Source organism: Athene cunicularia, assembly GCF_003259725.1.
Source record: "Athene cunicularia isolate RWA chromosome 4 unlocalized genomic scaffold, athCun1 chr4_part2, whole genome shotgun sequence".
Taxonomy (NCBI): Eukaryota; Metazoa; Chordata; class Aves; order Strigiformes; family Strigidae; genus Athene; species Athene cunicularia.
Window position 1 is genome coordinate 7,273,415 of NW_020799099.1, and position 26,006 is coordinate 7,299,420.

General features: G+C 36.8%; 1 protein-coding gene across 32 annotated transcripts in view; it reads right to left on the bottom strand.

Annotated features, from left to right (window-relative positions):
- The window catches only part of ANK2 (ankyrin 2), a 310,156-nt gene that overhangs the window by 152,684 nt on the left and 131,466 nt on the right, over positions 1–26,006 (bottom strand). For 21 of the 32 annotated variants that reach the window (XM_026847411.1, XM_026847406.1, XM_026847417.1 and 18 more), the window contains exons 1-2: positions 13,994–14,128; positions 720–821 (exon numbers count right to left, since the gene is read on the bottom strand). In XM_026847411.1, the coding sequence (XP_026703212.1) occupies positions 720–821; positions 13,994–14,128 (237 nt within the window). Of the gene's footprint in view, positions 1–719; positions 822–13,993; positions 14,129–26,006 lie in introns of those variants that run through there. The other 11 variants (XM_026847415.1, XM_026847414.1, XM_026847413.1 and 8 more) reach the window with 1 other exon arrangement.

The window sequence follows — 26,006 nt, forward strand, 5'->3', positions numbered from 1 at the left end:
ACAGTCCCACTTCTCCAGGCAAATAAAAGGATAAGACTCACAGTATGGGAAAGAAAACTGGATAACGGGTGGGCCTCAGTTCAGTCTCACTCCGCCACAGCGATACAAACCCAAGCAGACAGAGTGAGGTGTGCTTTACTGAACGCAGATGCCTCAGGACATCTAAACTGCAGCTTACTACAAAAAACCCAAGCAGAATTAGTGAACCTTCGACTTGATGTCCTGGAATATTTTATCATAGTATCTACCTGTATCCAAAGAACACTACATAACAACTTCCTCAGCTAGAACCTTTTTTTTTTTTTTTTTTTTAAGGGGGGTTAAATAATTTGAGTATATTGAAGAATACAACTCTATTTAGTGCTCAGTGTTTCTGTTAGAACTGGAACTTCACAATAGCAGGGCCATTAGTGTTAGACTACCAAGGCAGATAGTGAGTTTTGATTACAGGTACTTCACTAACATGTATCTATACCTGCAGGACACTGGCAAGAAAGTGCAGCCCAAAAAGGTTTACACAAAGCTTTACTAAAAGCAACAAAATTTTATAGACATTATCAGCTTCCTGCAGAAAGATACCACTGAAGAACAAGACTGACAACATAGCCTGAGGTGAATCAAAACATCTCTGTGAAGTAATCTAGCATGCAAACAACAGGTTATTGAGGGGGGTTTCTTGCAACTCACTCTTGCAAACTTCTGTGCTTCAAATATCTTACCTGATTACATGTATTTATGTCTATTCCACTTTTCAGGTATTCCACTACTTTGTCCAGATTGCCAGCTCTGGCAGCTCGGAGAAAGCTTGCATTGCTGTCAGACTGTAAAAAGATAAGAAAAAAAATCTCTAGTTAGCTCTTGTTTAGGAAAGAACACAACTTCATCACCAGTGAAAGGTTTCCACGTTTGATGCTGTGGGAGAATAAAATTGTGAAGAAAACTAACTTTGCATTATAACTGCATTGATTAGCATACACATACTTAAACAAGGCAATACCGGCATAAAACAACTGCAGACCTGTCAGAGTGAGCAAAAGAGTTGCTGAGGCTCAAAATCTAGAAAGAACCAATGGAAAAAAAAAAAAACAAAAAAACAAAAAACAGAAATCACAGAAACTGATATTAGCAACAAGAAAAAAATTAATGCATCAAGTTGCTAGCTAAAGTTTTCTGAGATACTTTTCATATATATATATATATATATATATATATGCATGCTCAAATCCCTGGAAAATAATTGACTTATCCTGTTATTGGCTATGCTACTTAAGAAAACATACACTGACTTTGGATTTGTACTTGGCGTAGAAAGTTACGTAACTACAGTGTATACTCAGGCACACATACTCACTTAATACAGAGTTACACTGAAGAAAAAACAATATCCAAGAGCAAAGAAGTCCTATGGATATACGTTATTATCTGTGACACAGGAAAGGGGCACGCTAAAGGCAAAAAAATGTCCCACAAAACCGGGCATCACTGCAAGCATAGCTAACCATAGAACAAAGCGGATGAAGTACTCAAGCCTGAGTATCTAAATCCAGGATAACGTAAACATGCTCACTCCTAAACTATCTGCATACACACATTTGCGTTTAAAGCATCATTAGCATTTATAGGTTAAAAAATAAAATCATGTTTTCATTTTTTCAGCTAGGTTGTGGGATGTACTGTTAAGCAAGGGAGCGTGAAATGTGTCAGCCCTCTTGCCTTTATCTACAATTATGACATGAAATTATACTGGCTATTTGAAAGCAGCACATACTTTGATGTTCACCCACATGCGAGACTACACCCAGGTAAACTGGCTACAACTGCAGATGCCAGGAGAAAAAACAAAATTGTGCAAGAGAGTAATGATTAAACAGAATTAGCATTTGGGAATGCGCACAGAGATAGTAACAATTTTCATAAACAGAGTAGGAGCGAGTTTCAAAAAGCAGATAAATAACTGTAAAATTATGTTTTGTGGGGAGCGATTAGAGAGGCACAGGAGGGCATGCATGCCGTTGGACTTGCACTTGGCATTCCATTGAAACGCCTCCAATTGAGCATGTTTTATCATCTAATTTCACCTTCCTGTCAGAAACACAGGGTGAAAACCATTCGTTCACATTGGGAGAATATCGTAAAAGTCTGTCACTTTCAGCTTACTAATACTGATCGACAAAGCAATTTATTTCAGTTACCCAATCCATTACAATACACTTATTTCGGTCACCCTACTTATCACGCTGTACTAACTTCACAATCCCCGATTCCAACCTATTTTAATCTGCAACAGATGGATGTCATCAAAATGATTCTTCTTACAACTGCTCTACATGCCAAGACAAAAATATTTCCTTTTGAATTCCTTTCAGCAAACTTCAGCACATTTTCCACATCTTTTACTGTTAAGAAAACAGACCATATTTCTAAACACACAGCAGGGTGAACGGGAAGGTAGCACAGGAATTCACGTTGACAGAACCTTTAATAGCTTCGGGCTTCAGTCAGGCAAGCATTTGGATGAGGCTTGACACAGGAGCAGATTCTGACAGGTACTTAAGAGATCCCTTTTAAGATCGAAGAATAGCTATTAGCACTGCACTGCCTCCTGTGACGCATACACGCACATAAAGAAACAAAATTCTATTTTAATATTTAAATGTCCCTGAAAAATCAAGTGTCTTGGTAAAAACATTAACCAAGAACAAAGTTTTGAGCACAAAGGGTAAAATCTAGACACTTGAAATTAATGGGAAAAGCATCTTTACCTTCAATAGGACACATATTTTACCTTCTTTTTCCCCATTTTCTTTCATGCTTTACTACTTCTATAATTTACCACGCCCAAACTGCTATCATCTAGTTTTATACTTTTAAGGGGTTAAGCGAGAATGACACAACAAATGAACACCTACAACTTCTGTTCTATTAGGGGTGAATCAATCATTGCATGTTTTTCTTTGAGAGTTACATGAAAGGCTAAAAATGTTGAAGTCTCAATTATTGCTGGAAGCTCAGATTGTAGCTAAGACCAGACAACTACATTCCATTTGTTTTCTGGCTATGACGATACAAGCAGCACTTTTCAAAATAGATTCTCATCTCCCTGATTCATACTTTTGTTATCTCAAAATTAAATTACTGCAACGCACATCACTTCAAGACACATTACACACACCTGAGTATCAATCGAAACACAAGATGCAAACTTCTTGTCTACATGAAGAATTATAATGAATTAACTCTTCATGATTAATTCTCTGTACAGGCACTTACATTCCAGTAGGTCTCATGCTGTGTATATTATCACTCTGAAATAACAGTGCTTGACTGTGAATAGAAGAGGAACAAAACTGCTAACATCCCAGTGAAACACAATGAGGAAACTCAATGCTTCATTTAGGTGCCTTTAAAAATCCTAGCCTACACGATCTTTGGTTTTTTTATTAATTTTCTCCCTGTAACATGTACTGATCTCATATTCGATGAATATGATTGTATCCATCTCTTCATAGTCTGTCCTCTCCTATTTCAGAAGTTTCTCACAGACTTGCATGATGTTCTCATTTATATCAAAGTTGAACATGCAAATAAAACACATGAAGCAGCAATTCAACTCCTTCATATACAAATTCATATACAAAATACCAGTGAGTGCTTCCATGAAACACTCAAAAGATTCAGCACTGCCTTTTAAATCTTAGAAGTCCTAGAAGTTAGGAGTACTCAGACGTGTGTTTTCTTTCCTGGTTTTGCCAACCCTGTATTTTACAGTAGATCCTCAGTAGTTTGTCCTTTTGCCCATTCTTTTCAGGTCTTTAAAAAGAGTTTTGGCAGTATCGTCTTGGCAATTTACTCACTTTAGCACATCACAAACTCAAATCCATTTTGACAAAATTGTCTCAGTAGTCAACAGCAGCAGTTATCCATAGTTTTACCATGCTAGGAAACCATGATTTTGGATCTGCAGTCTTTTCCAATTGATTCAGCAATCTCATGAAATATTTTGTTTCCTTACATATAGATTTTTAGTTGAATTCATGATGCATTTCAGTTGCACAGAAGCTGGCATATTGGACTTTAGTAGTTTGATGAATGGTGAAGAAAAACTGTCACCAAACTGTCATTTGAAAATTCCTTATAAGAAAGAAGATAAAAACATGGAGTCAGAGTCCTTTGCACCATATGATACTTACTGCATCATCTCTTCCTATGCACACAGCCCTGAGACTATTTTTATTTTTTTTAGGGGTTTTACACATGTATGCAGATGATGCTGAAAAGCAAGCACTCTACCAATAAGGAAAAGTTTACAGAATAGTATGCCTTAAGCAGTTACCAGCAGCCATATGAACATGAGGGGCTTGCAATCTAGGAAACTCCGATGCCGACATGTTAATTTGCAAAGTCTCAGCTGGCACCTCTACATATCACACAGAGTTCAGATCAGTCAGAATTACGGCTCACTTTTACACGTGGTCACTAAGGCTGAGCAATCTATGTTATGCTATTAGAATAAGGTATAAAGAATTGAAGAACACTCAGCTGATATTCTATAGTATGCGCCAAACTCACAACCCGTGGACTTAACAAGCTTTTTCTAATGTACTACTCTGAGAGATCCAAACTGCTCTACGAAAAATGCACCACTAACAGTAGTAACATTAACGTTTGACTGCTCCACATTGAATTCTTTTTTTCACTACAATCATTATTGATTCTGGACTATTAACTTGCAGTTCTACACATACAAAATATTGATCAAAGAGAAGGACAACAGTCACTATAAAAAAAAAAACACATCCAACTTTCAGTACATATATATTGAGATGACGACAAGTCTTTGATTACTATTTTATTTTAAAACTCTGTTTGCAACACAATTCTAATACGTGCTATAGATTTGTGAGGAATATTTGATATTACTGAACCATATAAAAAGCTCCTGTCTTTTAACAACTTTTCTGTGTTAACTTTTGACTGAGGATAAATAATTGGAGCCAGGAATGAGTATTTTCAGAGCACTACAGCAAATGAACTACAACGTGAAAAAAAAAAAAAATCACTATAACCTTAAGTACCTTCACAGCAGAATGCAAGTGTGTTCTTTATAAATACCTAGTTGTCAGACATTACACAAGAAGAGATAAGAAATGATCGAGTGAATATATGCTTTTTTTAAAAATAACTTGAGAGGGTGTGGATTCAACTTCTTTCTTGCTAACTGCATTGCCAGAATTTTGCCTAAAGTTGAAACACATAGCTCAGAGAATCTCCGTAATTAAACTATACATGGGAATCAGTATTTTATTCAAATTGTTGGAAACTTTCCCTTTTGGTTTCTCTGTCCTCACTCTAGTTGCCTTTCCTGTCTCACAGCATACCGCATCACTTATTGCACATAGCACGCACCTGTTTCTCAAAGGCATTTTACAGAGAAGTGCAAAAATAAATCGTAAAATCATATGCTGCACCAAACTCATAGGAATTTCTCCACATACTCAAATCTGCTGGCAAAAAGTAGCTTCATACTTAAGACAGTAAGATTGGGGGAGTAGGAGGCTTCAGTTTTCAAAAGACAGCTTTCATAATAACACTACCCAAACCATCCAAATACTTGTTTGAAATCATGTCTATAGTAAAATTACTCCTGCAGGTTGGCTTTGTTCCCCCTCCCCCCTTCAAATAAGATGAATGACCCCAGCCTGTCCATAATCACAAATATCTCTGCAGGAGAATGGAGTCTAGCAACAAAGTCTACTGAACAATTCTCATCTTAAATACAGTTTATTAATTGAATGACAGTAAAAAAAAAAAAAAAATAATTCAGAACTAATGTATAATAACCAAATAAGAGTTTTACATCTTAGTCTGATTTTATCAAGAAAATTTTAGCTATGACTTCTGAAGAGGCTGGCCCTGATCAGGAGGTGAGCAAAACCTGCTATTAACTTGTATGCTTTATATAAATCAAAAAACTCAAATCATTAGCAGTTATAAAAACTTTCATTATTACTGTACATAAAATCAGCATTAAGACAGAATTTGTCAATATGGAAATCTTCAGAGTTATCTGACAGCGTAAAGACCATTTACAAACTTCAGAGATGTGAGGCAGTGTCTGAACAAGAGGTGTTTCTATAATTAGTAAAATTATGATGGTTTGTTAACTATTCTTCTTCATTAAAAAGCTCTTACTTGACTGGTGGCTCATCATGTCAATACACTCAAGGTAGTGCATGGAGTTGAGAATTCAGCTCACTGCAGAAGAAAAGCTGCATAATCTAAACTCAGGTTTTCATGGATTCTTGATGTTATTTGGTACTTAAATGATGCAGGGAGGGGCAAATGACAGGTATGTAAATACAATCCATTAATTTTTTATTACGCCACACTTTCTGGAGTGTCAGTTTATGTTCCTACCCTTGAGACAACCACTAAATTTTGCCCCAACTGGCTTGGTTATTCTCTGATTTCGGAAACCATCTGTTCAAACCAGCCATCGTTTAATTGGGTACAACTCTAAAAGCGGCACAGATGAGGTGCTACCATTACCCAACTCGTTTGTCACGTACATATTTTTGGCCAGTATGGTAGCTTTTTCCATATCAGCATTGAAATGTAAAAGATGGGACTTCAAAAGGAATACTTTTTTCTCGTGGAACAGATTCTGTAAAACTTGCCAGATAGCTTTTCTGTGGCTCACATTTTATCTTCTGTACCCTGAATTATTTTTTTATTGAGCTGAAAGTGCTGCTGATCTCCAAAGGGCATCACAACAGAACAATGGCGATATTGTGAACTGCAAGCCTAAGATGCAGCTATGACTGCAAGAAGGCAAAGGATTTTTTTTTTTTCTTTGACTTAAACTACCACAGCAGAGTCTCAGCCTGCAGTTCTGATATGCATGCCAGAACATGAGCTAAATCTTGCACTTAAAATGGCACAGGCTTGGTATTGTAACACCGGTAAATGAGATCACAGCCATAATGGAAACAATATTTGCCTAGCCTTTAATGAAATAACATTCATCTTCTGAAAGAAAATAAAAATACAACAGTGCTTTACTTTCAAAACCACCTCCTTTGCTTATAAAAATAAATATTTTCCTCCCATTAATTTAATGGAAGACATGGAGGAAGATAAATTAAATCACAGATCTTAAAGGCATTTCAGCATCTAAATTCCTGGAGAAACAACATGCTCAATCTTCTTATTTCAACTTCATAGAAGTATTCTTATCACACAGCTCTTCCCGTTCAAGCATGTGTAGGCATTTCAGATATAATTCACCCTGTTAAGTACCTGTGGTTGTACAGAATTTGTTAATAAACAGTTGAAATGAAAACCCCACAATTCTAAAATATAAGTCTTAACTAAACATTTCTTTCTCATAATATCTAAAGCATCTTCTTATCCAGTAAAAGATACCTCTGACCTTACAATAACCTAACATTTTTTTTTAAGAAATGAGAAGCTGAATCATAGGAACTGTGAAGTGAGAAGAGGAAGACAAGCTTTCAGAGACGAGAGATCACTAACAAGTTAAATATTCTCTACCAAGATGCAGCTAATAACATCTAACAATTATTTGAATCTTGGGGATCTATTTCTGTCTAGGTTGATGATGATGATAATAAATCAGAAAAATAAAACCATTCTTTCAAGTATATATATGCATTTGAATAATTTAAAACACTTTGAATATTTAGGCCAATTAATCATAGAATGTCATGAAGGAGATGGAGAAGTTGGCACCACTTTTACCAGCACTGAGCTGAAACCATGCCTGGAGTTGCCCTCACCATAATGTTGCACATAGTATGGACATGGGACCACGCTTTGGCATAAAGACTATTGCTATTTACAGCAAAAAGTACTGTGTAATAACAAGATGGTGAAATAGCTCCAAGAAAAGAAAAAGCTTTTGTGTTATATACTGCGTATGACCCAGGATTAAAACATTCCATTATTTACAACTAGCTTGCACATATTTAAACATAGAAAATGACTGTTTAACACAGAAACCTATGACAGAGCGGACTGGATTCGGAAGTGACCCCTTTAGTATGTCCTGTGTTCCTCAGAATGCATATTCTTTCATCAGACCTACTAAGGGATGTGTAGGAGCCAAAATTATACAGTGTCAAAGTATGGGGGAAGACTAATGTTGTTTGTGTTTACTATACATACTGGTAAAGGCTTTCTTGATGCTGCAACTCGAAGGAGACACACTGTATAAAATATTCAAGACTTAGAGCATCCTTGAGAAATTCATTTAATTGATAGGTCTAGAGATGGAAAGAGCCAGTACAAAAAACAAGCTAAGAAAATAAAACTAGGTTGAGGAATGTATTATGATTTATGCACATGATAAAATAAAAATGTATTATAATTCCAACATTAATAACTGTTGAATTGAAAGACTTCTTCCAGTAATGTTAATATTTGCATATGACAGTTTTGTAGTAGTTTCATATCTTACTATGAAGACTGTTCTCAGAAAGCTACATTCAATATTTAGAAAGTTTCTTATGACTGTTATGCTACCCCAACAAACACATATTTCTGAGGAATATAATGAGAAGGAAACTATACCTAGCTAACAGTTTTATCTGAATACCAGTCCCTGCTACAAGACTGCTCCAGACAGACACAACCGCAAGTTATTACATACTTATGGACCCTTCTAATTTTTACCAATAGAAAAGCCAAGCTTCAACTACTCTATCTTTTGATATAGATGGGAAACTTCCCAATTATTTGTAAGGTATGACTTTCATTTTATGCGGGTTGTAACATTTGGACACATTTGACTCTTTTGCCAACTCCTCCTTGAAATGCCAGAGCTTGCAGGACACTAGCCATCCAGCCACTCTTTTCTGTCCACTGAAATGCACTGATGCCTAATCACTTTTGGTTTGTTTTAACCAGTAGAGGAATAAAGGGCTACGTTTGGCAAAACACTTCAAAATCTACTCCATTTTTACCACATCTTTAGGTCCAAATGATCTCATATTAAACAGGTTTAAGTTATTTGCTAAAGGATGGATTTAGATACACTGTGTTCCTGAGTTTGGGCCAGTATTAGCAAATACAGCAGCAGTAAAAGAGGAAGAGAAAACTGAAGTAAAATCAACCCGTACTTGAGCCAAGAAGCAAATGTCTTCTATAAACCCATTATGATACTTAGCTGCCATAGACATCTGTAGGAGTCCTCCCACTACGTTCATTAAATTGACATACTGGACTCGCTGCCAGTTGACTTTTACTATGTCAATGAAGGATTTGTGAGAACTGAGGCAAAACTGCATAGTGTTCTATGAAAAATAATAGACTAAAAGTCTTTTGCCCAGCTGCATGCTCCTTCCAAATACAGTATTTGAAATGACAGACATTATTTTAATCCATACTGATTTTAAAATACAAAGCAAACTCAGTAACAGGGTTCTAATCCAGAACAGCACTTCAGTACTAGCTGACCTTCACGCATGTGTAATCCTTGAGGTCCCACTTGAGCTACTCATGTTGTCAAAAACAAACATGTCCATGTATGTCCCAGCTCGGAAACAATGTGTGCAAATCCAATTACATTCATTAGTGTGAATCTAAAAAATCGAATCTCATAAGCACCTGGAAAACACAGCCTGGATTTGTTTAAAAAGGATAAAGAACAAAACAAAACAACAAACCAAAAACCAAAAAGACTGGGTTTTTAAAAAAATGAAATCTTCTACCGTAGTCTGAGTAATCCTAAAAACTAGAAAAAACTTCATGTCTTTTACTAACACTTTTAAATCACTCTAAAAATAGAAATGGACAATCCTATTGTTTAATGGGAAATTTTCCTGTGCCGGAATTTGAGTGAAAGTATCATTTAGTCATTTCTGGAAACAAGAAGATTCAGGATATGTTCAAAAGAACCACAGGATCAGTCTTAGTTCCACTACACGATACACATATCTACTGAAGTCTTAAATACTGATATGGTACCCAGATTACCACTAAAGGAATTGAATAATACTAAAGGAAAGAAAAATACTTGGGATCATCTGGATGCTATATATTGAGATTTTGAGGTATAACAACTTTAGAAGTTGGGAGGCATTTAAATGGTTTCCATGGCAAGTTTTCATTACTACTGATATTCCTAACTAGGGGTAATGCTGCTAGAACATCTCTAGAACAAATTAGGATGTCATTCTAAGCTGAATAATAATAAAAATCTAACCTGTAAGCAAAGCTTACAGCAGATTGTTGACAGATAATTCTATCACACTCATTAATTCTTCATTCCTTTCTGTCCCTTGTCTTACCATCAAAAGGACATTTTCTAATAAAAGAAATGTGCTAACACCATCAGTGCTAAAGAATCAAACAGCTTTACTTACCTAAACACCATTAACCGATTATCCACTGATTCAAACTTACTGGTACCATAAACAGAAAAAAAAATTATTTCATGTTTCTTTGAGATGGACTAAAATAGATGCAAACAAAATGGGTGTTACTGAAGTGCAGCAGTTTCTAATTCAATGTCAGTTCTGCCAGCAGACTCATAAAGACCTTGCTTGTACAGAATGGTAAAATGGATACTGAAATAGTAAATGAAGAATTTTTAACTTTGTTCATTATGGAAGGAAACCAGGTTTTGTTTAGAAGACTTTTTGGGTTTTTTAAAGGATTCATGCAAGTAGCATCATACCCAGCACAATTTCTTTTTCTCTCTTCACATTAATTTATCGCCAATCAACTGGGCAGTTACACTTGAAGCATACCTAACCACACAAAATCAGCATACCTAACTACACAAAACCCTTCTCTTAATTAACTGTGACGTTTGCTATTTGTACATTGGTCATGATATTAAACACTCACTGTCTCCCCTTAATTCCCAGCTGAACACAACCTGTAAAACAAAACTCCTGTACTCCTGGGCCTAAATTTCAAACAATTCAACTCTGGGTAGCAGAGGGGAGGAACCAGTTTCATCTAATTTCACCTGCATAAAAGCTACACCTTTAATTCAAGCAGGTCACATAGGGTCCGTATAGCATCAAGTAATACTAATAATAATGAAAAGGAATAACTTCCTAAAAGCAGTTTATCTCACTTTAACCTAAGGGTCCACAGAATGAATTGCTCTTTGGCAGCATTTCCACTGTCTGTAAATCCCTGATCTAGAAGACTGTAGTGCATGGCTCTGGCCTACTTAAGTATTTAAAACTTTCTGGTTTCAAATCCAGGCACTCACTCACTTTTGCTGTAGTAAGGGGAGTGAAAGGCACTGGCTGGACCATGAGTCCTACACTCTGCAAACACAGATCTTTCCCAACGTTTTGCAAACTGCTTACCACTTCTCAGCATCACAATCTATATTGACTGTCATGTACAATAACATGAAAGTCCATGTTGGCAAATCCACTGCCTTGAGCAGGAAGAGAAAATTTCTCCTCTGAATGCTGCAGTAGTTCAGCATGATCCTGTCCTGAAACTCAGAGAGCAATCTGTCCTACATAGTCTGAAACACAACATGATCCAGACATATTTCCAGCACCGTGAAGCAAGACTGGATCATATACTTTCAAGAGCAAATATGAATGTAATTAAATATCCAAGAATGTTACAAAGCCCAGTGTTTTTGGCATATGAAACGTCTTTGTTCCAGCACATGAAAAAAAAAAAAAAAAACTAATCCATAATTCATTATTATGAAATAGTTTGGTTGCGGGTGTTTTATTATGCTACTGTTATTTCAAATATGAACTCAGTATCAAAATTTGACTCCCCATTTGACAAAGTTATTTGCCATCATACAGACAATTCAGGACAGTCAAACCAACACATTCCTGATTTCTTCAGCAAGATAGGCCTGAAGCAGCAGTCCTGATTTTGTTTTAGTTTAGAAAAGATTAGATTATGCAAAACAATTTTGCCGTTTGAGTTGGCTGAATACCAACTGAGTTACTCTGAACCTTTTATCTGGTACAAGATTCATGGAGTCATCATATTCAGCTTGACGTGGCGCTCTTTTTCATAAACCAAGACAGCAAGCACAGCTATAGCTGTATAAAAGCATAGGAAACGTATAGCTAACAAGGTATGGTGCTGGGTACTGTATTCCTGTTTAGGAAAAAAATACACAATTTCTCCCTTCAGAACAAAACTTCACTGACGTTTCAAATTTACAGAGAACTTTATTCATTTTTTTTTTAACATTTTTGTAAGGAATCATAATAATAAATATAATGACTGTAAGCGTTCCTAGGAAAATAGAGCAATTTTCCTTTGTAATCCTCCAAGCACTGTAACATCTGAATCAAGACAGATATTCTAAAGCAACTCTGGCAGTCCCTACCAGAGCCATATAAAGCCAAGATCTTATGATTAAATGTATCAAAGACATTATCAAAGTGCCTGATCTCTGCCTGCTATGAAAAGCTCTGAAGGCTGACTGAAAAGTACCCAGAGGAGGGGGGAAAAAAAAAATAAAAAAAGAGAGGGGAAAAAAACCTCAAAGCTCACATGCTGCTCGATTTGGCTCATTCCTGCCTCCTCAAAGACCTGACCTTATGCAGAAGGGCAGCTTGGAGACTATGCATTCAGAGAGAAAATCATTTCAGGGTTTGTTTATTTGTGTCTCATGGAACTTCCATACATTCGCAAACAGCTTCAGGCCATTCACCTTAAGGGAAAGACTATAAAGCCTGTCGAAAAACCACATATTCAGCAATGGAAGCAGGTCTGTCCTCCACCCTCCTCTACCCCAGCAAGTCCTGTGCTTGCATTGTCCCTCCCCCCGGCTGCACGTTTCCCATCACAAATGCTGGAGCTTATTTGTTAATTCAACCAAAAACTGCTTGATGGGAGGAAAAAAACTGGCTGAAAACTCAATGAAATAGTTTAATTTCTTCAAGCTAAAACATGAACGTTTTATTTCTGAAGAACTGGTCCAACTGTGTTGTCAGTAAAATAAGCAGTAAAACTGCCCAGAAAATTTCAGTCAAAAAGATTTCCCAGCAGAAAACCAAGACAGCATCAAAATTATTTTCCAGGACAAAGCAGAGCTTCTTGTGAGCTGCTGCTGCAAGTGTCTCCAGTCTCCTCTCCCCTTACAAATGCTGTAAACTCATCTCAACTACATTTCCTATAATGCATTGTAGTAATTCATGCAAGTGCAAAGCATAATATTGACCGGAGAAAAATTTTATTTTAGATCAATATATATGGGAGAATATAATATTTGGATCTACTGACATTAGAAGTTTTTGATACCTCCTTTCATTGCTAATTTGGAATGAAATAACCATTTCATAACAAATTTCCCAGAGGGAGAAAAAAATGAAAAAAAAAAAAAAAAAGGGGGGGGGGAAGGCACTTTATTTACCATAAACATTATGCAGGTATTCATCTCAATTATTTTCTTCTGGTTTGCAGAGCAAATGCTGCCATTACTGTTACAATCATGGCATGCCTAACTCTCAAACCCTGCAATCATCAATGTGACGCCCTTGCGGGTACCTGGTCCCACTCACTGTAACCCTCATCTGCATAAAGATCTGTGGGGCTCTGTCTCTACAGGAAACAGAAAATAATATCATGTACTGGGCAGACAACAGCTTAAAAAAAAGTTACTGAGTTCAAGTTTTAAGAATGATCAATGCAGGATCATTTACAGCAGTTGTGTAAACTAGGATAATTGATTACATCCGTTCATTTGAAGGATTTGTTTCACTGAGAGTGTTCCCTCTCCATATACCTAGACCTTCTCATAGCTGACAGCACTTTTAAGTGACTGCACAGCTTAGTGACAGCTGCTTTTTAATTACAGTCACAGTAGCAAAAGCAAAGCTTGAACATGGACACATTCGATCTCTTTATACTGCAAGCTATCAACTAAGATTCAGGGCTGAGCAAAGAGATCCTTTCCAAATCCAACGTGCACAACCCTGATCTTAATTTTTCCCTTCGATTCCTGTTTTCTTCAGCCAAGACTTACCAGGGCTTCAGGATCTTTACTTTCTTCACTGTTGCATCCATAATAGTCAGGAGTTTTATCCAAATCCTGTACGTTCCCTTGTGCTCTCAAACCCTTATCTGAATGACAGAACTGGCAAATCGGTGCATTGCCCATATCAGTTCTGCTAACCCCTGCAAGCGGGATTGCCCACCGCTCCCGAAGGACAGCCAACAACCCAAGAGGAGGATCCCGCCTGTGCTCTTCTCCCCGGCCACTCGTACGAGGCTCCCTTCCCCGAGCCGTCCTGTGTCACGGAGAACCCGAAACCCCAGCAACTGCGGGCAGCAGTCGGTGACCATTTCCAATTCAGGCGCTGCCTGTCTATTTTTACACCTACCAGGCCAGCTATGCATGTAAATGGCGTTGGGGTGGGGGGGGAACTGCCTTCCAGCATACAGCCAGCCTGCCTAGCACATAAAGTTAAAGTCCCACTGAGTGAACTGCCTCTACATGTGAGGGTTACTGAATTACTCAGTTGCATGCCTTTGAATGTTTTGGGTTTTTTTTTTCCTGCCACTCTCAGTCTCGCTGTGTTTACATAAAGCACTAAATTTCAGAATGTTGCTAATGCTTTCTGAGTTCCTAATTCAAAAAGATGATCAATTCAAGTTGCATCTATTTGATACTTACAAAACAAGACAAGATGTATGAGTACAGATTTTCATGGCCATTTGATTCCTCTAAGTCACAGGGTATTTCATGTTCATGTAGATAATAAGTGTGATGAGCTTACTTTTGAACTGATACATCCCCCAGGTTTGATTTCAGGGGAGCTGAAATGTGTCCAAAAAGAACAATCTCTGATACTAGATCACTTTATCTCTTGTCTGTGTCTAGGTCACGTCTGATCTTGATTTGGGTTTCTTTTGTTGTCTTGGTTTAGAGTTTGGTTTGTTGGAGAATTTTTAGCTAGAACAGTAATTATTAAAAACAAACAAAGCAAGCAAACACACACCCCACCAAAATTGAGAATAAGGACATCCCCTCTAGGTCTGATTTACTCATCATGATTGTACCCAGTGGGATAAAAATAATTTTGAGGACTGCGTTTTAAAATCTACCCATTACCCCAGAAGGCCTGCTGCAAAATTAAAACAAAAACAAAAAAAACACCCAACACAACAAAAAAAAACACCCAAGCCAAAACAAAAACCCCACAAAATTAGCTGAGAAATAATTAGCAGTTTTCAAATGCTTCAGGAACAGCTGGAGGTAAGGGATGTAAAGGGGACAGACTGCCTGTCTGTAGGTAACAGAGTCCCATAGAATATATGCAGCCTGTAAGTGGTGCTGGGTTTGTATTTGAAAAATTAAGTCCAAAATTTAGAATCACAGAGTGATTCTAGAACAATTGTGACATCTAGCCAAGATTTTTCCCTTTGGGCTTTCAAACTATTGCTAGTACTGCAATACACATCGGCAGACAGCCATTCATAGCATCCTGTGGATTTTCTACCCAGTTACCCTTCACAGCAGTGCCAGTTATGATCAGAGAGAGCAAGTTCTCCTCAGCCCCCTTTCAAGGATTATTGATTGGTATAGGGTTCTCTTTTGTGTTAATTACTGTGAGGTAGATTGAAAGTGGCTCTACAATTTCTCCTTGACTAATGAATGCTCCAGAGTGGGAACATACATCTCCTCTGAAAAGCCTCAGGAGCCATGATGTGTAATAAGTATAAGTACATGCTGGATAGACGCATGCACAAAATAGTCACATTCATTGTCGCTTTTGGTTATGTGATTATATACTTGTATGTCCTTGACGACATTTTTGCCAGCAACTGGCAAATACAAGAGATGGCATGTTTAATTTTGCATTCAGGCAGGCTGAATTTCAAATATAAAATAACTAATGAACAAGTAAAGGCTTCACCTCATGTTAAAATTACACATTATAATAATAAAATCTAATATGCGCACACGTTACTTCTTAGCTACGGGCCGGTTCAGATAGGAGCTGACCATACTGAGAATAACCACGGTGCCAAATCATCGCAACTGCATGTGATGTTTGGTTCGCACAACACTGAAAGCAGTCACTGCCTGCCTTTAATTAACATCAACGATGTTTCAGGAATTTCCATGCAAGGCTAGCCTTCCTAGAATTAGGTGATGTCAATTTTCTTCAACTCTTCCAAGGCATTACCCTATGACAGGAAGGTGTATATACACTGCCGTAACTTCTGCAGGTAGTTATAAGAATAAAAAGATGCAAGAGGCAATCCCACCAAATGCTTGACTTGTCCGAAGTTCATATAATGAAGGTTCCAACATAAGCTGGAACTAAAAATCCTTGGATAGAGCAATCTATCTAATGTGAAATGAAATTACTAGAAAACACAGGAGAGAGTGAAACAAGGCATCAGGTCAAGGGGAAGGGGAGGCAAAAACCAAGTAGCAGACATTCCTTTGAAATAATGCTTGCAGAAAGCAACAATCTGTGTAGACATCTCATGGAGAGCAATGGATAAGCTTTCTGCCAGAGTCTTTTAACAATATTACTGTTGTTCGTCAAAAGGGTTCAAAGTCATTAGGGCAAATTACTCAGAAAGCAAACATGTTCGTCTTTTGCCAGACTTAATTAGGACATCATATTCTAACAAAGTATACATCTTATGATGTAGGATTCAAGGCCTTTGTGGAGGAACATGTGGCAGTATCATTTTAAGTTCCCATGCTCTTTTTTTGCTGTTGTTTGGGCTGCAAACCCATCCCATGAGGCAGCAGTGAAGAAGCCAGAACACAAAGGCATGGTTTTCAAGCATGAAACTCATACCAAAGCATCTTACTCCTCCTCTCCATATAGAAAACTCGCAGCCCGTGCTGTGTTACACTGCCAGAACTGCTCTGAAGCCCACGATCTTGCGTCTCTTCACAGGGGAGCAGAACTTTTTAAAGAACCTTCTACAGGCCATTCACTGAATGCACTTGTTTTCCCACACTTTAATATACCCTTTACTTCTCAGCAGCGCAACAGACCTTTTTGCAACACTAACTCCAAACCTTATTTACTCCCTTCATGTAAACCTTCAGAAAACCTTCAGAAACACTTTAAAGTGCCTGGTAAGAAAGAGAGCAGAGTATCTCGTATACTATACTTCAGTATTGATGCTAGTAGAGCAAGCAGCTGGCTCAGATGGGATCCCTCTTGTCCCCCAAAACCTTGATACTACAGAAGAAAAATGAGAACTCAGTAGCCTGGAAACCCAACTTTTTGTTCCAGTCTATGCCCTGCACTCACCCTTTAAACATGTATACAACCCGCCTTTTTTTTTTTTTTTTTTTTTTTTTTTTTTTTTTTTTTTTTATGAAGGAGGAGGAGGACGTGGCGGGAGGGGAACCAACAACACTCTGTGCTTCATTTTGACTGTTTACGCTTTCCACAGTACTTGGGTAAGTGCAAACTGTGTCATGATTTTCCTTTACTAAGAGAAATATTCTGGCAATGTGCTTCTGTCCGAAACCCCATTCTTCCCACTCCCTTGCCTTCCTAAGTCAAATCCTCGTTAACCACACATCCAGCTTGCTTTGTTCTTGGCCAATAAACTTTTGAGGTTTCACACACTGAATTCTGTCTGACACTGAGAAAATGGGGAACAAATCAAAGAACTGTGGTACTACCTAGAGCAACCAGGGGCCTGCCCTAGTTCATTTGTTGAAAATTGTCCTAATACCACCGTTTGCTTCACCACAATTTCAGAACACCCCTCTTTCTCTTGGCATCATTCTTCTGTGACGTGGTGGCTCATAACAACACTTCCATTAGTTATCGCTTGGAGGAGAATTCCATCCCTATAGGAAATTTTCTCCTGACAACTTTTGCACTTTTGTACCCCCCAAATAACAGAAAGCGATCAGAATTCACAACACAATGCCAACCAGCAAGCTCAAAATGCTTGGTAAAGACTATTACCTGTATAACCGACTGTGCAAAAAATACAGAAATCACATGAAGACTACTGTCAGCTACATTCTCCCATTTCGAATCATGCTATAGAGCTTTAGGAAACATTCCAGTTTCACCACTTGAACTCATAAGCCCGTAGCAGTTATGATTATGAGCTTTTCAGCAACACAAAGCCAGTACACAAAACAACAGACAAAGCCCTCGGGAGACTTCTGGGAATTGCATCTTGAGAGATCTTTTCCATTAAGCACAGCAAAATGTACCTCCAAATTTCATGCAGTCAGCCATTAAGTACATTTGCAGAAGTCTTACTTTGCTATATTTTATACTTCTTTAAACCATTTTCCTGATTGTGACATTTAGAAGAGATACAAGTGTGGATAAAATGAAATACAGTTCAATAAAGATACTCATTTTTGAACTTGACCAGAACACCCCCACTTTTTTTTCTTTTTTTTTTTTTTTAAACAGAAGATAGGTCTAGCATATTATATAATGCCTGCTGTGAAGATCATCAGACATTTTATAAATATTTTTCTCAGATATGTACCTGGCTTGGTTTAAATGCTCACATGAGACAACTTCTGACAAAATAACTGCCACCTCCTTTGGCAGCAAACACCAGCATATATTTGTGATTCTTATTACAGTCTAGTTTACTTCCAGTTTGCCATACCTAAAAATATTGAACCTAGTGAAAGGATGAAATAGAGATGTAAAACAGTTGGAAAGTTCTGTAATAAAAATTAAACCCCAAAGATAAACACAGACAGTATTCCCTGCAACCATATAAAACAATAATTGAAAAAATAAGCCTTACCATCCAAAAGATGAATGTTAAACACAAAATAATATTGGAAGAAATGCTTTTGCACAGGTAACATTGCACTTTTATCATACCTATGCATACATTATGTCACTAAGAATAAAAGCACTCATAAAATGATTATAAGTGTCATCACCAACAAGCACTTACTCTCCCAATTACAGTACTTCTATCAGCAGTTGGTCTTTTCATTTTTCCAAAGATTCTTGTAGTAAATGCAGTCATAGCTAAATACTTTGACTTCCCTACTACTGGACATCGAGAAAAACAGTGCAATACAAACCCACTATTTGTTGCTACTTGCAAAACCTCAACTAAGACCTCAAAGACTAATAAGTGAGAAGCAGTGAAATCAAAGCTGTAATCTAATCTCCAGATGGAGACTTAATTTCATGGGATAGCACTCATCAGTCCAGGAATGGCAAAGCTTGTGTCTTGTAAGATGAAACAGGACTAGGGAAAAAAAAAAAAATATCACACACACCCAGGTATGTAGCAAACAATGCAAAACCGCTCTGCTGCTACGAAGAATGCTTCTTTATCCTTTTTTGCCATTACTATTAAAGCTTAGTTTGGCAGCAGAGGTTTCAGTTATGCGCCATTGTAGCACAGTAGCTGAAATTGCAATTCAGGAGGTAGAGTGAAAACATTTAGTGCTGCAAAATAAAAGACAAAAGGGGAAAAATTGAAAGAAAGAGAGAGTTCTAAGTATCAAGACAAATCACAACCTATATTATGTTAGTGACATAAATCCCCAAATTTATTCTTGTGAAATCTTTCCCACCACATTTTATGGTTAAACATATTAATTTATATATATATATATATATATATAAAAAAAAAGAGAGAGAGATAAAAGAGACTGTACTGGGACCTATCTATTTCTAGGAAATTTCCTGAACTTCGAAATGTTTCCTGAATGTAGCATCTTTCACTGCTGGGGACTCTTCTATGGGAAGGTCAAGTACAATATGGCTCACTTGCTTCTAGTAATTATTTTGGGTCAGGTCTTGAGCTCATACAGATTATAAAATCTGATTATTTATGCCTTTATATCATTTATGCCCCTTTTTATGTTTTACAGTAATGACACTGATGCAATCATAATTTCAAAAAATTCAGCTTTTTCTTTCTTTTTGTATCTACTGTATGTCAGTCACACAAGCAACAGCAAATAATTCCTGAAACCCAAGCAGACTTTATAAAGAGACAGTTGTTTGCTACAGAGGACCTAGCAGCAAATCCTTTTAATCTTAAATAATTTGAGTCCGATCAATTGCAAAAAAAAATATTCTGAGCCATTTTAAAGAGGATGAATCATTTTGATGTGCTTTAGATAGTGAATCATTCCACACATTAAGCTTAACAATCCTCTCCGGACAGTGACAAAGAGCTCTTAATCCAAGTAGTACCATATGTCTTTGTATCTCTATGAGTATGAGCAAACAGATAACCTGGTTTTTAATCACTGCAGTACTACAGTACTGAAGGGACACAGGTGTGACAAAATTGGGAAAAGAATGTTTCATGGATAGGAAATTTTAAAACAAAGTACAATATAATATATACAATTTTTAAAAGATACACAATCTCTCTTATTCTGAAATATTTATGGCTCCCTGGTGAATTTACAAACATGTTTCTCCAAACACAAGCCACATGAGCCTCTATCATTCCACAGATAAAACACATAGAAAAAAAACACACACACACACACAAAAAAAAAAAAAACAAAAAAAAACACCACCAACCACAACAACCACCTACCAAAGAAAAATCAAAGTGTGGACAACTCAAATTCAAACATACAGTACACTGCCTGCTATACCCTTCATATATTGGTTAGGAGTGTATACACACGCAGTTCTTCAGCCAGAATCTAAGCATGCCTGTGAATTACGGAATTAATACCTGGTTGACTTCCACTCAAATGCAGAACCACGTTGTTCTTGTGGACTTGTATCTTTGCCACACTTGTTTTGCAGACTGAAGTACTTTTCATCCATAGAAATAGTTGTATTTGCTGATATATATAGATAGATAGATAGATAGATAGATAGATAGATAGATATGAGTAGTTGTGTTATAAAGTTACAGCTCTTCACTAAATTAAAAAAATGCACGCCTTTACTATTCAGCATAAACATGGTATATGCAGGAGAGTCACAGCCTCAAATGCATTCTCAGTACTTGGCAAACACAGAGATGTTTAGATCAATTTAGTCACGCAAGCCCAACTTCTCTTAGATTAACGCTGTGAGATCTTATTAGAAGCAGTAATCTAAGAGCGGTGATGCATCAAAGCTTTGGCTGCACCAAAACATGAATCTCGGGGTAAAGGGTTAAGAATACAGTTCAGCCGCACCCAGCTGACACAGCTATAAAGTATATCATCACTACTTGTGCCCAAAGCAGCCGTTTGCTTTTCAACAACAGTAAAGTATTTTTTTGAGAACTTCATGTGTTTATATCCTTCCGTAGCAGTAGGCTCTAATTGGTACCTATTTGTCTCAGACCGTTCAGTCTAAATGTAAATCAAGTATCTGGTCCTTGATTAGGTCTAAATTTTGTTCCTTAACGCAGGCAGGATACTAATTCTGCCTTAAGCCATCTTGTAGGATTTTGTGAAGCTATCTCATTCAGAATCTGGAATATCCAAGTAAGGCCTCAATCCTCTGAGATAATCATCCAATCTTCTCTTTTGAATACATCAGCAGGAGATCACTACTGACTCTCTGAAAATCCCAGTCTCTTAAGTCCTTGTTATTGAAATACAGAAACAGTCCCATGGCAGACCACTGTACCACTCCAGTGCCATCCCCATGAAAGCACCACATGGTTACTCCCACTGCATTAGGAGAAACCTTGTGCTGACCCTTTTCCTATGTGCTTCTCAAGTTCTTGTTTCTGTTTGATTTCTTACAAACGTTATACAAATTTCAAAGACAAAGCTTCCATATTTTCATGTAAAATCAGTTTGGCAGGGGAATATATATTTCATATATATAAAAGATAGTCTGTCTCGTACACATATATATACATATCTATAAAATATACACAGAGTTTTCCACATTGTGTATCTTGTTTTACCATACTTTAAAAGAATCAATTAATTCAATAAGGAATGAAAGGTAACAATGTTAAAATACATCATTTGTCCCTTCACTACAATGAACTTAATTCAGGCTAATGCCCAACATTTATTGAAATCTGAATGTTTTCCTATCTAAACGTCAATTGTCCTTCTGGTTTCTGTTTATGCAGCAGTGGTATCTGCAATGCTGGTAACGGGAAGCGAGGTTACTCGATTATAATAAAATGAAGCAAAACAGCAATATGAAACAGAGACAAAGGTAACTGTTTTGCTCTGAGATTTAGTATTTTGTTAGTAAGCTAATCTAACATGCAAGGAAGAGAAAGTGAAAATATTTTAAGAAGTGTTGCATGTATATTAAATAGCACAGTATCTTCTGAAACACAAAGTAGGGCAGGTTCTGATAAATCTCCTTGCATTAGACATCACTTTACACTGAAATCAGCAGGGCTGTTTTAAAGTAGATTAGTTTTTTTCCTTAAAAAGTTACTTTATCACAAGTTTTAAATATTTTTTCTCTGAAGCTTCAAATAGAAAAACAGCCTGTAGCTAATTTATCTTCTCTGGAGCTTTGTCCCAGACAGGATGATGAAACCTACTTATAGTTTAGCATATACAAAATGTCATAGCTGGTAATTGAAAGTTACTTGGCCTTATCAGACCTTCTGTGGAACTAAGGAAATCATTATCTTTTTAAAATGCTAAAAAAAAGAGCATAATTTATATTATTAAATACATTTTTAAACTGTGCCTGAGTGAAACTATTCTTTCTATATACTATTGCAATTACTGGGTAGAGGAGTATCCTCAGGTCTCAAAGGCAGCTACTGTCTGGGCACACATTCTGGTAACAGAAAGTAGACTGAGGCCTTCAATAGCTAAGAAATACTCCAAAAAATTGAAAACAGAATACAGAAACACAGGCTTCAGTGTCACCTATGAGCTTAAGTATAAAAAAGAAATAGCAGCAGATGTAGTGTATATGCAAGGTTTTTTCCCATTTCTATAACTGTCAATTAAAGAAAAAAAAAAAAAAAAAAAAAAAAAAGTCCTCAAAGATAGATACATTTCTGGTTAGCATTTTACCCAATTCTAGCTTTTACTCTCCCACAATAATGACAAGTTGTGGATGTATATAATTACATTGGTTCTTAAGAACATAGCAGTAGTTCATTTACTTAGTTTCTTTTTTATTTTGCATCCTGCATCTGTCTGTTATCTCAGGGCCCATTAAATACATCTGGTATAATGAGTGCTTCTATTAATCTGCATAAGAAAATACTTTTATCTTGAATATTAAGCTATCTGTTTTAGTAAATTGCTCTTTATGGCTAAACTACAATCAAAAAAGTATATCTAGTGCTACTGAAAGAAAACTATGCTTAATCACCCCCATTCATACACAAATATGAGCCAATGAAGGCTGATATATGTACATATGCGCACGCACACACACTGAATTATCTGTATAGATGTTGAAAACAACCTGGCTGTGTAAAGCAGACTTCCATTTAGTTGAACTACAACCATAAAACACTGTAATTTTTTTATTCTGTAATATTATAGCTATGTGTCAAGTTATATGTGTCATATTATATGTGCTCAATTAACCACACCACTAGCTAATTGAAGAAACAAACCAGAATCCAGCATTACTGGCTCCAAGTCTCTGGCTTTAACAAGTTGATAAGGCTCTGGTGCAGATGAAAAGACATCCTCTTTGGAGCAAACTCAAAAGGACTTATCTTTGCAATCATTGAAGAAAGAGCGAGTCATTAAATGAGAAGTTATATGGTATTCCCATCACACATCAACAAACAGTATTTGAAAGTTTGGGTTTATATCACTCCTATCTAATATCTTTTCTTTCCCCCCCACTGAAGTAGTTTAAGAGATGTTAAATAAAAGATGACAATCTTCAAAAAGCAATTCTCTACAATCAAAAGTATTTTAACATAGTACAATCAAGAATTTTGGTTTCTATGTGCTAACTACAATTTGTGCCTTATACAAATCATCCAAACAGGGGACAGAATAGCATAAAAAACAAGTATGCTATGTAAGTGAATAAACTTTCATTATTGCAACCCTATACACAGTTCTAAATATACCTTTTGAGATCTTGTGATTGAGAATACATCTTCACATAGCTTATCAGCTAGTCAGACATGCTAACAAGGAAAAAAAAAATCTGAATTATGTATAAATTTAAAATTGTGAGAGTGAGATTGATTATGAACAAGTGACAAAAGGCAAATTTGTGTGTACTGCAGTCCCTCAGGTCTACTAAAAACAGCAGTATCTATAAATTAAAGAGAGCCAAAGAAGGCACAGTGACAAAACTGAGAAGCTTATTTCCAGAGCAGTCCTATGAATGCTGTAAAACTTTCTTCAGCTGCCATTCATAATTCACGATGCTGTGATATGCATTAACACTAACGGTGCACATACTGTGACTATTAAACAGGAGTCAAAATACCCAAAGTTTTAAGAACAATTATGTACTCTTACAAGAAATAAACACATAAGAAAGAGACAATCAAATAAATACTAGTTTTTAGTTAAGGCATTATCAAATTTGGTTAAGCGTGGTTTCAGCCAACGCCTTTCACTAAAAAAAAAACCCACCCTGCTAAAAGCCAACCACAAAATTCTGAACTACTAAAGAAGAGGAACTTAACACAACTCTGCAGTTCAGTAGTAGCACCTAGCTGATAGGATTCACACAAAACGCACCCTCAAGGAGCAACAAAACCCCCAGTGTCAATACTGTATTTAATACGATGAAAATACATTAAGGAGCTGTTAGGTGGTGACAGCCTCTACAGAAGGAGACTATAAAACAGATATTCTATGACGATCCTATTTAATGTACTTTCAAAATTCTTCTCCTTCTCTAGGGACTGTCTTGCTATAAAAAGTAATAGGTTTCGATGTATGTGTTTCTAAGTTGTATTACAAATATGAGTTACTACCCCTCTCCATCTATTATCTCTAGAAACTCAAATATCTGATGAAAAACAGTCATCTAGCTTGCTTGAAAGCCATAAACTTGGAGGGGAACATGCAGCCCTTTCTTCCTGAAAGGATCCACACAAGAACTGGATTCTCTCAAAACTCAATAGTGCAATTTTAGGAAAAGCATAATTACAACAGAACCAAAATAAGATGCTAGTAAACTCTATCAATGTCAATTAAAATGAAACAAAAAAAATCAAATATACAAAAAAAACCCCCACAGTGAGATTTACTGCTAGCAAGTGATAGAAAAACTTAACAAAATGATCTTTCACAAAGCCTGTGGTTTTCTTTCAAAATGAAATGATAGCAAGGAAAGTGCTAGTAGCATTTTAAATTCTGTGTTACATTATAACTCTAATATCTGATCATTATTTAATAAATTATGTTACTGGCTTACCCTATATATCTTACAGTGTCCCAAGATCTGGGCAAACCCTCAGCAATGACCACTCCCCCACCACCGCTAACAAAGTCCCATGACTGCAACACGCAAGTGGATGGAGTCAGGGCAGGCAGCATAACTCAAATCAACCAACGGTGAGTTATGTCCCTTATGACATCCATAGCTCTTCCATTTTGGAACACCTTCACACCTGTATTGCTTCTCTCCAGCCCTGTTCTGTCACTATTACAGCTCATTTATTTGGACTTCACAGCCAAACACCAAAACGTGGCCCAGAGGCAGTTATGAGAGGTCACAAGCCTCTGCAAACCACTCTCCTCTCCAGTGCCTTCCCTCAACACTGCATTTCAAGCTTTTCTCTCTGACAGCATCTTAAAAGGGCCAAATGGGAAAGACACATAAAATTGTAATTACATGCAATGGAAAAGTAATGTTTCCAATTAGGTAAGTGCAGTTGTTAATAGGCAGGGTCAGAAATAGATTCCAATTTACCCAGACCTGACTCCTGTTACCCTTCCTTAGAGAGAGTAGCGCTTCATCATACAATCACACCCCGTGCATGGAAATCCCTATGAACTTGTTTATTTAAGTGCTTATCAACAGAAAAAAAAATATTGCTAAACAGGTCCTGAGCCTGTACTGTATTGGCTAAAAAAATAAGTTGGTATTGTGGTTTATAATGTTCCCTGCTATGTGAGGTTACAATAAATTAAAACAAAAAAAAACAAAAAAAAAAAAAAA